This window comes from Molossus molossus, unplaced genomic scaffold, assembly GCF_014108415.1.
Source record: "Molossus molossus isolate mMolMol1 unplaced genomic scaffold, mMolMol1.p scaffold_m16_p_4, whole genome shotgun sequence".
Lineage (NCBI taxonomy): Eukaryota > Metazoa > Chordata > Mammalia > Chiroptera > Molossidae > Molossus > Molossus molossus.
Window position 1 is genome coordinate 40,144,082 of NW_023425377.1, and position 11,974 is coordinate 40,156,055.

Sequence of the window (11,974 nt, forward strand, 5' to 3'; positions counted from 1 at the left end):
CGAATGTTGGTATGGCTGAAGTTGTCCCAGAGGCTCCTTACACTATCTTAATTTCTTTGGATATTCTATTCTTTTTGCTGTTCTGATTAAGTGTTTTCTGCTTCCTTATTTTCCAAGTCACTGATTTTAATCTCTGCTTCTACTCTACTGTTGATGCCCTGTAATTTATTCTTCACTTCAATTAATGTATCCTTCATTTCTTATCGGCTCTTTTTTATAGTTTTCATGACCTTTTTAATTTTTATTTATTTTTTAATCCTCACCCAAGGATATTTTTCCATTGATTTTCAGATAGAGTGGGAGGGAGAGAGAGAGAAAAAAAAACATTGATGTAAGAGAGACACATTAATTGGTTGCCTCCCAAATGAGCCTGTCCAGGGCCAGGGATCAAACTGCAACTGAAGTATGTGCCCTTGACCAGAATCAAACCTGTGACTCTTTGGTTCAAGTTGGCCAGGGCTTATGACCTTTTTTATTCTGTTGAAGTTCTCACTATGTTTCTTGAGCATCCTTATAACCATTGCTTTGAACTCTCTATATCTGGTAGTTTTATTGCCTCCATTTCATTGAGTTCTTTTTCTGGAGATTTCTCCCGTTCTTTTATTTGGGACCTGTTTCTTTGTCTTTTTATTTTGGTTGCATCCCTGTGTTTGATTCTATGTATTAAGTAGAGCTGCTATGTCTCTTGGACTTGGTAGTGTCCTGTATAATAGGTGTCCTGTAGGGTCCAGTGGCACAGCTTCCCCAGTCATCTGAGCTGGGTGCTCCAGGTGTAGCTCTCTGTGTGGGCTGTGTGCACTGCCCTGTTGTAGTTGAGCCTTGATTGCTATTAGCACATCACTGGGAAGGATTGACCCCCCAAGGCCGATTGGCTTCAAGGACCAGCTGCAACAACAGGGAGAATGACCTGCTTCCGTGGGGCTTTGGTGCCACTGAGTCCGCACCTTGAGTGTGTCACTTGTGGAGGTAGTTTGGTTGTAATCTGGCCTGGTCTAAAGCTGTCCACTAGGTGCACTGGCTCTAGGGCCTCTCAGAAGGTGCAAGGTCAGCCACTACCTGTGTCCTGTCTGGGGCCACCGAGCATGAGCTACAGAGAAATCTGCAGATGGCTGCTACTTGTGCTGGGCTTGGAGGTGTCTAGGAGAAGCCTAGATGTGAACTGAGACTGGTTGCTGCTAGTGCCAGGCCTGAGGCCACTTAGCAAGAGGTACGTGGTATGCAGAGGCCAGATGCTACTTGTTTGAGAGATTTTAGGACAGTCTGAAGAATATGCTAAGAGAGGTCGTTTGTACGGAAAAGCCACTAGAAACGGCTTCGGTGGGCCCACAAGTTGGGTGGAGCTGGATCTCAGAATCATCAGGGTTGGGGGAACAGTGTTAGATGGGTTGATGGAGACTCAGATATGAAGCCCTCCTGCCAGCTCTGTACAGGAAGAGCTCAGCAAAGGAACAGTGGTCTCTGCCTGCACTTCTGTCCAGGAGAAAGCTTCTCCCTTCAAGCCCTTACTTTGAAGCTGGACAGTTCAATTAACCTAGGAAAGTTGTTATCATCTTTTGTCAAATGTGCAAAAACAGGTAACATAAAAGGCTTTTCTGAATGCTGGGTTCACAAGTAAATTTTTCCCTTGGATTTTCTCAATATCCAGAGCACATAATTTTGTAAATAGAAAAATAAATTGTTTTTAAAAACGGTATGTTTTTATTGATTTTAGAGAGAGAGGAAGGGAGAGGCAGAGAGAGAGAGAAACATTGATCAACTGCCATCCATAAGCACCTCGACTGGGCATCAAACCCACCACCTGGGCATGTGCCCTGACCGGGAATCAAATCATCTACATTTTGATATGAGACGACACTCAACCAACTGAACCTCACCAGCTAAAGCTAGAAAATATATATTTTTTTATCCTCACCAGAGAACACATTTTTTTTTTTTGCATTTATCTTCAGATAGAGTAGGAGGGAGAGAAGGAGAAAGTGAGAGAGAGAAACATTGATGTGAGAGAGACACATCAAGTGGTTACCACCCACATGACCCCAACCGGGGCCAGGGACAAACTGCAACTGAGGTACATGCCCTCAGCAGGAACCGAACCCGGGACTCTCCAGTCCATGGGCCGAAGCTCTAACTGCTGAGCTAGACCGGCCAGGGCTAGAAAATAAATTTTTAATAAAATGAACTTATAAAAATATTCTATTTTAATAAAATAGAATAAAGCAATCTGTCCAAAGTCAGAGTGCAATGAATAGGATTAAAAATTAAAAGTTAAGATTGTGGTTCTCATGATTAAAACTACTGTTATTCTCAGATTGTTCAATATGCTAAAAAAAAGTTTGCTTTATGAAACTTTTATTGAACTTTAATCTGTTTATATGTTTATTGGTATTCTATTCTAGAAGGCATTCTTGTGCATATCTTATACCATCCAAATGGCTAATAATTTTAGGCTTGCCACTGAATAATTACACATCTTTCTTCAAATTAACTTTGTTTATTTGTTTGTTTAGAGCCAAATGGAGAAAGGTGTATTTAATGAGCAAACAAGTCAAAGTGACCAAATGGCAAATGGAAATAAAAGGAAGCTGAATTTTGCCAGGCCTGACAGGAAAGAATTCCATTTCCCAGAATTGCCTTTCATAATCCAGTCAAAGGAGATGAAAAGAATGGAAGGTACACATTTGTTGCATAGCATTACAAATCTCCAGATGTTATCTTCCACAAAACCTTTTTGTAATATAACTTATATATTATAATGTAATTTGGGTAGAAAATAGTAAATTACTGAGAAAATATTTTCAGCAGATGAGAATTTCCCTCCCCCCATATCAAATAAGGGGTGAGACTTGAAGGAGAAAATTTTAAAGAAAGATTAAGAAAACTTTAAAAGGTAAATTTTTCATTAGCTCAGTATTGTTGAAATGTTTAGAACAGTATTTGGAAAAGGTGGTTTTGGTTCAGTATATACTATGACCCGGAACAAATCAATTTCCTGTTTACCCATGACTATTTGCCCATATAATTACAGGAATTATGTATGTGCTTCAGGAATCCAAGGATTTTTTTTTTTTAATTTTTTTTTCTTTATTGATTTTTAGAGATAGAGGGAGGAAGGGAGAAGGAGAGAGAGATAGAAACATCAATGAGAGAGAACATCAATTGGCCACCTCCTGCATGCCCCCCACTGGAGATCAGGCCCACAACCTAGACATGTTCCCTAACTGGAAATTGAACCGGCGACCTCTTAGTGCATTGGTCGACACTCAACCACTGAGCCACACTGGCTGGACAGGATTTATTATATTCAGATTTATAACAGGTATTGATTTCTTAAAATGAAACTCATTTTTGGTAGAGTAAATGTTGTTTCTTTGAAGAACAGTGACACCTTGTGAAAACTTAATATAACAGCAAGAATATAGTACCTGTACAGTTCAAGAGGAATGATCTGATCCATTTAACAGTTATACTCAGAATTTAAAAAAAAATTTTTTTCTTTATTGATTTTAGAGAGACAGGAAGGGAAAGGGAGAGAGAGATAGAGAGAACATCGATTGGCCACCTCCTGCATGCCCCCTACTGGTGATCGGGCCACAACCTAGGCATGTGCCCTGACTGGAAATCGAACCGGCAATCTCCTGATGCGTAGGTTGATGCTCAACCACTGAGCCACACTGGCTGGACAGAATTTTATTTTATTTTTATTTTTTTATCCTCACCGAAGACATTTTTGTATCTATCTTCAGATAGAGCGGGAGGGAGAGAGGGAGGAAGAGAGAGAGAAACATCAACTTGAGAGAGACACATCAAGTGGTCGGCACCCACATGACCCCAACCGGAGACAGGGACAAACTGCAACCAAGGTATGTGCCCTTGGCAGGAACTGAACCCGGGACTCTCTGATCCACGGGCTGACATTCCAACCACTGAGCCAAACCTGCCAGGGCATAGAATTTTAAAAATAAATGTCTTTTTTTTTTTTTTTAATTTTTCTTTATTGATTTTAGAGAGACAGGAAGGGAAAGGGAGAGAGAGAGATAGAAACATCGACGAGAGAGAACATCAGTTGGCCACCTCCTGCCTGCCCCCCACTGGGGACCTGACCCACAACCTGGCTATGTGCCCTGACTGGGAATCGAACTGGCGACTTCTTGGTGCATGGGTCAATGCTCAACCATTGAGACACACCAGCTGGGCTAAATGTCTTCTTTTAATGGTAGATCATTTGTAAAGTTAGAAAACAAATCATTGGTACATTTTACCATTAGAACTTATGATTTTTTCAGTTCCTTTATAATAAAGTGAGAAACTGGGTATCAGAATTTCCATTTGAAACTCTTAAAAAGGAAAGTAAAATTTCACCATAAGAATAACAAGTTGTCATTGTTGTATATATTTTTGCAAAAGTTAAACAGATAAAAATGCTGAAGAGGGAATCAAAGAAAACTGATTCACCTAAAATACCAACTTTACTTAATGTGGATCAAAATCAAGAAAAACAAGAGGTAAAACTTTTTTTGTTTACAGCTTTTACTAAAAAATGCTGTTTAGAACCTGTGACTTGGTGTGTAAATTTAGTTATTATCATTGGAAAGTTATATAAAAATGCAAAATTCTGTAATCTTTGAAGGCAAGAAACCGATCCTTATTTTCCTAGAATAACCACTTATTAAAAGTTTTTATAACTTTGTGGGGGAGGGTAGTGAATACCAGCCTTCATTTGAATGTTGAAGTGATTAGAATTAATGGTACTCAGGGAAAAGAGTATGTGTGTTATGTGTGTTACCCAACATTGGGCAAGTAAACCATGCCAGAGGAAATGAATAATAAATAATGGTATAAACATATGGTTATACTGGCTACAAGAACAGATATTATTTGTCTTGAGCCTCTTCCTGTTTTTTTTCTCCAGTTTGTTCCTGCATCTCTGCTGTCTACCTGCTGTCCTATTTTCACAAATAGTTGCTCTTAGCTAGCTATCAGATTATCTTGTTGAAATGTCCCTGCCTCAAACCCACCAGAGAGAGACTTGAATTTTATTTGGAAATCTTGAACCCCTAAATGTCCAGATGAATACTCTCTAAAAGGTATTCTTTTAAGAGAAGGGGATTGTGCTAAACACTCACTGAATTAAATCACATAGCTGACCTACTTTTGTGAGGTCATCAACTTTATTTCAGTTTGTTATTTTTAAAATTAAATTGATTACATTTTAAATTATATATATACACACATATATATATACACACATATATTATTTTTAAAAGGAGAAGAAGGGAGAGAGAAAGAGAGAAACATGGATGTGAGAGCAAAACACTGATTGGTGGTCTCCTGCATGCCCCTTACCAGAGATTGAGCCCACAACCTGGGCATGTGCCCTGACTGGGAATTGAACTGACAGCCTTTCGGTGCAGGAGGATAACTCCCAACCAACTGAGCCATACAGACCAGGGCTTGATTACATTTTTATTAGTGATAAAATTAGCACATACCTATCAAGTAAATTTGAGTAAATTAGAAAAATAAAGAAGCAGTGATCTGAAACCAATTAAGTCATTTTAACTAAGTCTGTTTAATCTCTACAACATTCAAATAAAAGTTATCAGACACTGTTAGATTTATTTTCACAGTAACATTTATGCTTTATTCTTGGCCTAGAACTTAAGAACCCAGTTTACTTTGCAGAAAAGAGAAATTTTCTAGATAGAACATGTAATTTTTTAGTTCATTATAAAAAGTAATAAAGTGGTTTAAACTTGGGTGACTTACTGATATCATAGCACATTGAACAGTACACCATTTGCACATATTTTGAGTGATTGGTGAGTTAGAGGTCCTGAGTTTGGGTAGACTAGTAATGTGCTATATGTGTTTATCCCACTGTCTGGGGGAGTCCCCAGAACTACAATTATATTTCAATTCAAGAAGAAAGGAACTTTTAAGACAGTTCTGTCATTTTAAAATACAAAAGTAAATAGGAAGGGAAAATTCCTTCTTGTTCATATGGTGTAGAACTCCTGAAAAGATGACATTTTAAAGAGTGACCTTGAAATAGTTGTAATTATTAGAAATAACCAGAAATCATTGATGGTTGTAGTTTATTTGTGTTGCCCGTTCAAATGCAGTTTTGAGAAGTGACTGAAATTGCATCTAAGACTATTTCAGACACTTTTAACAAATTAATGTCAGAATTACGAAAATTTCCTAGCCCTGGCCGGTTTCTCAGTGGTTTGAGCGTCGGCCTGCAGTCCAGAGAGACCAGGGTTCAGTTCCTGCTAAGGGCATGTACCTCAGTTGCAGTTTGTCCCTGGCCCTGGTCATGCGGGTGGCAGCCACTTGCTGTGTCCCTTTCACGTCGATGTTTCTCTCTCTCTCTCACTCTATCTGAACAAAAAATGGAAAAATGTCCTTGGGTGAGGATAAAAATTTTTCCTAACATTTGAGTTGGTAGTTTGTTATTTTAGAGCATGGGAGAATATCACATGTTTCTAAAAACATAAGAAGTACTAGCAACTTATTCGTTTTATTCTTGGCTCTCTTGTTGACTTGGTTTTGAATTATCTAATCAGATCTGGGCACTTCTTACTTGTACATTAAACTCTTATTTTTAAAAATAGTTTATTCATTTTTAGAGAGAGAGGAAGGGAGAGAGAGAGAGGAAAAAACATCTATTTGAGAGCTCAACAATGCTTGGTTGCCTCTTGCATGCCCCCTACTGGAATGAAGCCCAAAACCTGGGCATGTGCCTTGACCAGAAATCAAACCAGCAACCTTTAAGTGTATGGGATACCACCCAACCAACTGAGCCACACTGGCCAGGGCAGTTGTACATTAAACTCTTTTAGACATCTTTTTTTTTTTTTTTTCAGATAGAGTGGGAGGGAGGGAGAGAGAAAGAAACATTGATGTGAGAGAGACACATTAACTGGTTGCCTCCTGCAGACTGCAACCAGGGGCCAGGGATGAACCGCAACAGAGGTATGTGCCCTTAACCAGAATTGAACCCAAGACTCATTGGTCCTCAGGTCGACGCTCTAACAGCTTCATCTTAAATGTCTACTGAAATAGTACATACATGCATTGAATAGAGTCTGTGACCAAGAGAGAAACCCTAAATTATTGCTAAAGAGTTTGTTAGGCAAGAGAGATAAGAGCCCATACAAAAACTACCTTCAGTTCTGTTTCATGATCATAACAAGGAATACTTTGCTAAATAGTCTCCCTGTACCTCATGAAATAATCAGGTTCAAAGTACAAGTACTTTATCTGTGGCTATATTTCCTTAGCCAAAGACTCACTATTTCCTCAATTAAGGTCCTGTTTCTATTTACTTTTTTAGAATACAGGAAATGCACAAACTGAAAGGAAGAAGAACCTGCCAGATGTAGAGTAGAAAATGCAGCAGCTGAAAATTCAGGGAATCCCAGAATCACTGTATGGTTTTTAAAAAATCCTTTAAAAAAAATATTACATGCACAAAAATGCTGACTAGATAATTCTACAGATATATCATAAATTCTGTGTACTTATGTGTATATTCATCTACATTTGTTTTTAAACCTATTAATCTTTAAATTATTCATGTTTTCTTAATTTGAGCATTAATTTATAAAAAACTGCCTGGCTGGTACATCTTAATAAAACTACAGCTTACATTAAGTCATATAATTCTATTTGATGATATATTATCTCAGTCATGTTTGATTAGTGTTCATTCTTAGCTTAGGTTCAGAACTTTATAATTACAGAAGGAAAAGTTTCAAAATGTGTAATAAAGTAAGATCCCAATGTCTGGGAGTACCAAACATTTCTGAGCAAACAAATGTACTTATAAGCATGAAACATGGACTTGATTCCACACTGGACATTCTGGAACAGCGTTTAAACATATCCTGAAAGTTGTGTTTAAAAAGGATGGAAACTGGGCAAAGCATTGAAGCATATCTTTTGGCTTGACCAGCATGTTTATCATTTAGTAGTTTAATAAAATATGTTGTAACATATAATTTAACATTAATAGGCAAAGTTTTGGCAGTATATATTTACATTCTTACCTCTGGTTCTTACTGGCTTGGTTTCTAATTTTAGGGTGGAGATGGCCATTGTGAGGGGAAGAATTTGAAGAGGAACAGATTTTTTTTGTGGTAGTGTCTCTTAAATCTTAAAATACGAATTGGCAAGTCTTCCCTTGTTATTTTATACACAATAGAAATGTAACGAGCTTTTAAGATGGCCATTCATCTGCATTAGCATCATCCAACTTGATTTTGGTAGCGAACCATTCTCTGTTTTCATCTTTCTTCTAAGAATTCTGTTGATGTGCTGCTCTGATATGGAATTAAAGTCATATCCTGTCTGCCTGCCTCTTTACTTGCCATGATTACTGAGTAGGTAACACATCATGTGACATGACACACATTGTATTTACACTGATCTCTGCCCTCTGCTAGTGATATAACCTTAAATGCCTATTATTTCCTAGTATGCTCAGGCTTCCTGAAGATAATTCTTAATGAAATATCTGATCTATTGTTTTAAAAGCTGTTCATTACCATTACAAGATTAATCATATGTTCTGTTAGTCAGCTATATGAGTATTTATAATATTTATAAAAATCTGTAAATTATCTGGTATTCGAATGTCAATGAAATTATTTTATCCTTTAAACAACTATTAGCACTATTCCAGTTTTCTAGTTCCATTTGATAGTGCCTTTATGTGCTACAAATATTTTCTTTTTAATAAAATCAATTATATACAACTCAAAAGTAGTATACTGCCAAAATTCTCAATTGTCCTTGTCTTTAAAAAATAGCACAATAAAATGGGATTACCTGATGTTTTACCAGGACTCTACCTGATTTTGTATTAACTAAAAGTAAATGAAAGTATAATTTCTTTATTATAATATTATAATCTCTGTTATTTATTTACGTATTTATTTTACAGAGAGGGAGGAAGGGAGAGAGACAGACAGAGAGAGGGAAACACTGATTTGTTGTTCCTTATTTTTATACAGTCACTGGTTGCTTCTTGTGTTTGTCCGATGGGGGATTGAACCTGCATCCTTGGTGTATCAGGAGGATGCTCTAACCAACTGTGTTCCCCAGCTAGAGCTATAATCTCTTTTAATCTCATCAAAAAGTTGATCAGAATATACCTTTGTAACAGACACTCTGTTAGCTTTTATACAGATAGCTAGCTAGATATAGTGTGTGTTTTTGTTTTTTTGAGAAAGGGAGAAGAGAGAAACATTGATGTGAGAGCATAACTTGGATTGGCTACCTCTTACACATCCTGCACTGGGGATCCAGCCTGCTACCCAGGCACATGCTCTGACTAGGAATCAAACCAGGAACCTTTCAGTTCATGAGATAAAGCCCAACCAACTGAGCCACACAGGCTAGGGCTTCCCGTTAGTTTTAGCTACTAATCTCCTCCAGGAAAACTGAATTGTTCCCTGTGGTAGGTTTAACAGTTATAAGTCCATCCATTGCCCATTGAATGCTATATTTGTTGATCCTTACATTAATATCAAAGGATTAAAAATTTTTGTTTCTTACAAAAATGTCTTCTGAGCCCTGGCCGGTTTGGCTCAGCGGTTGGAGCATCGGCCTGCAGTCCCTAGAGACCCGGGTTCGGTTCCCACTAAGGGCATGTACCTTGGTTGCAGTTTGTCCCCAGCCCTGGTTGGGTCAGGGTCGTGCTGGAGGCAGCCACTCGATGTGTCCCTTTCATGTCGATGTTTCTCTCTCTCTCTCTTTTCCTCTCTCTCCCTCCCACTCTATCTGAACAACAACAACAACAACAACAACAACAACAAAAAAAAAACAGGAAAAATGTCCTCAGGTGAGGATAAAAACATAAATAAATAAATAAATAAATAAATAAATAAATAAATAAATAAAGTCTTCTGGGATTTTGAGTGAGACTTGTTAAATCTATACTTCAATTGGAGAAGAATGGATATCTTAATAATATTGAATCTTCCAATCCATAAGCATGGTATTACTTCTCCATTTATTTAGATCTTCTTTAATTTTTTTTTGTAATATTGTGTAGCAGACTTGTACATCATTTATTAAATTTATTCCTATGTGTGTTTTTTAAAATGTTTTTCTTTTATTGATTTTAGAGAGAGAGGAAGAAAGAGGCAGAGAAAGATAGAAACATCAATGAGAGAGAACATCAATTGGCCACCTCCTGCATGCCCCACACTAGGGATCAGGCCCACAACCTGGGCACATGCCCTGACTGGGAATTGAACTGGCGACCTCCACGTGCATGGGTTGACACTCAACCACTGAGCCACACTGGCCAGCCTGTGTTTTGTTTTTTGATGCTATTATAAATGGTATTGGTTTTTAATATCATCTTCCAGTTTGTTGTTGCAATACAAAGCTACAATTTGTTTTTCTATATTGATCTTGTATGCTGGGACCTTGCTAAATTCGCTTATTAGTTTTAGTAGATTTCCTTTCTTTGTTTTTTCATTAGTTCCTTTCTTCTTCTTCCAATTCTTCCTCCTCCTCTTCTTTCTCTCTCTCCTCCTCCTTCTCCTCCTTCTGCCTTTGCCTCGCCTTCTTTTTTTGTATGTCCCTTAGGATTTCCTATATAGGCAGTCATAACATCTATATATAAAGATAGTTTACTTCTTCCTTTCCAATGTTTATGCCTTTTATTACTTTCTCTTGCCTTATTGTACCAACTAGGACATGTGATCATTTTGAACAGAGGTAGTAAGAGTGGACATCTTTGCCTTGTTCTCCTATACCAGAGGGAAAACATTCAGCCTTTTCCCATTAAGTATGATGTTAGTTATAGGTTTTATGTAGGTGAACTTTATTAGATAGAGGAAGGTTCCTTCTTTTTTTTTTTTTTTTTTTTTTGCTGAGTGTTCTTATCATGAATGGGTGTTAATTTTGTTAAATGCTTTTCCTGCATCTACAAAGATGCTCTTATGACTTTCCTCCTTTATTCTGTTTATATGAATTGTATTAATTGATGTTTGAACGTTTCATCTACCCTACATTCTTAGGATTAAATTCCACTTGATCTTTTTTATGTGTGTATTGTATTTGATTGTTTAATATTTTACTAAAGATTTTGGCATCTACATCAATGAGGGATTTTAGTCCCTTTTTCTTATATTGTCCTTGTCTGGTTTTGGTATTATCATCAGTGGGGTGCCCTCTGTGTCTTTACCTGTTACCAGTGGAAGTGGAATTCTTGGGGTGCTGCTGGGAAAATAATTTACTGAGATCCCATGGGAGGGTGAGATTTTGTGGAAAGCTTTATTGATGATGTAAAATTAAGGGGTTCCCTTTCAAAGTCCCATCTCCCTCCATCTCACCATGGAAAAAGTCCAATCTTGTCTTCAGCAGGGCTAGAATTAAGGCTACTGCCCAGAGTCTCCACTCCATATTAAAGCACAGTCCAGTTCCGCATCTGGCTAGCTTAGCTTGTGTTCCCCGTTGTAGTCCATTATGTGACAGGGCCACATGGCCATGGGCCATGCAGCTGCGTAAGGCCACGTGGCAGGCTAGTGTACAGGTGAGTGTGGGTTGTGGAGCAAGTGAGAAACAGAAGCACATGAGCAAGAAAACTCTGTCTGGGGATTGCAACTAGGAGCTTAACCGATGAACCCTCACAATGCACACACACATTGGCTACATCCCCGTAGCCAATTGTCTTTTTCTCAGGTTAGACTGTCAGGTAGTCACCTTCCCTGTGTCACCCTGACTTCACTACACATATGCCCATCCTCTTGTTTGTTTGATTCCTTCCCCCAGAGATCTGCAGGGAATGGACTGGTGGTTCCCTTGGAAGTGTGAAGTTGCAGCTTCCTGATGAAGCTTCCCAGATGACCATGCTTATAATGTCTGGCCTCCCCTTTGCTTTCTTTCTATTATTAATATTAATAACTAGGTAATTATGACAATAACAATATCAGTGTTATAAAATGAATGGGCCCAG

General features: G+C 38.0%; 1 protein-coding gene across 2 annotated transcripts in view; it reads left to right on the top strand.

The window, feature by feature from the left end:
• CDKL3 (cyclin dependent kinase like 3) overlaps window positions 1–8,358 on the top strand; it is a 70,521-nt gene extending 62,163 nt beyond the window's left edge. The window contains exons 10-13 of one of the 2 annotated variants that reach the window (XM_036282035.1): window positions 2,508–2,670; window positions 4,405–4,502; window positions 7,337–7,431; window positions 8,086–8,358. In XM_036282035.1, the coding sequence (XP_036137928.1) occupies window positions 2,508–2,670; window positions 4,405–4,502; window positions 7,337–7,390 (315 nt within the window). In that variant the 3' untranslated portion in view covers window positions 7,391–7,431; window positions 8,086–8,358. Of the gene's footprint in view, window positions 1–2,507; window positions 2,671–4,404; window positions 4,503–7,336; window positions 7,432–8,085 lie in introns of those variants that run through there. The other variant, XM_036282036.1, reaches the window with a different exon arrangement.
• The last annotated feature ends 3,616 nt before the right edge of the window (window positions 8,359–11,974 follow it).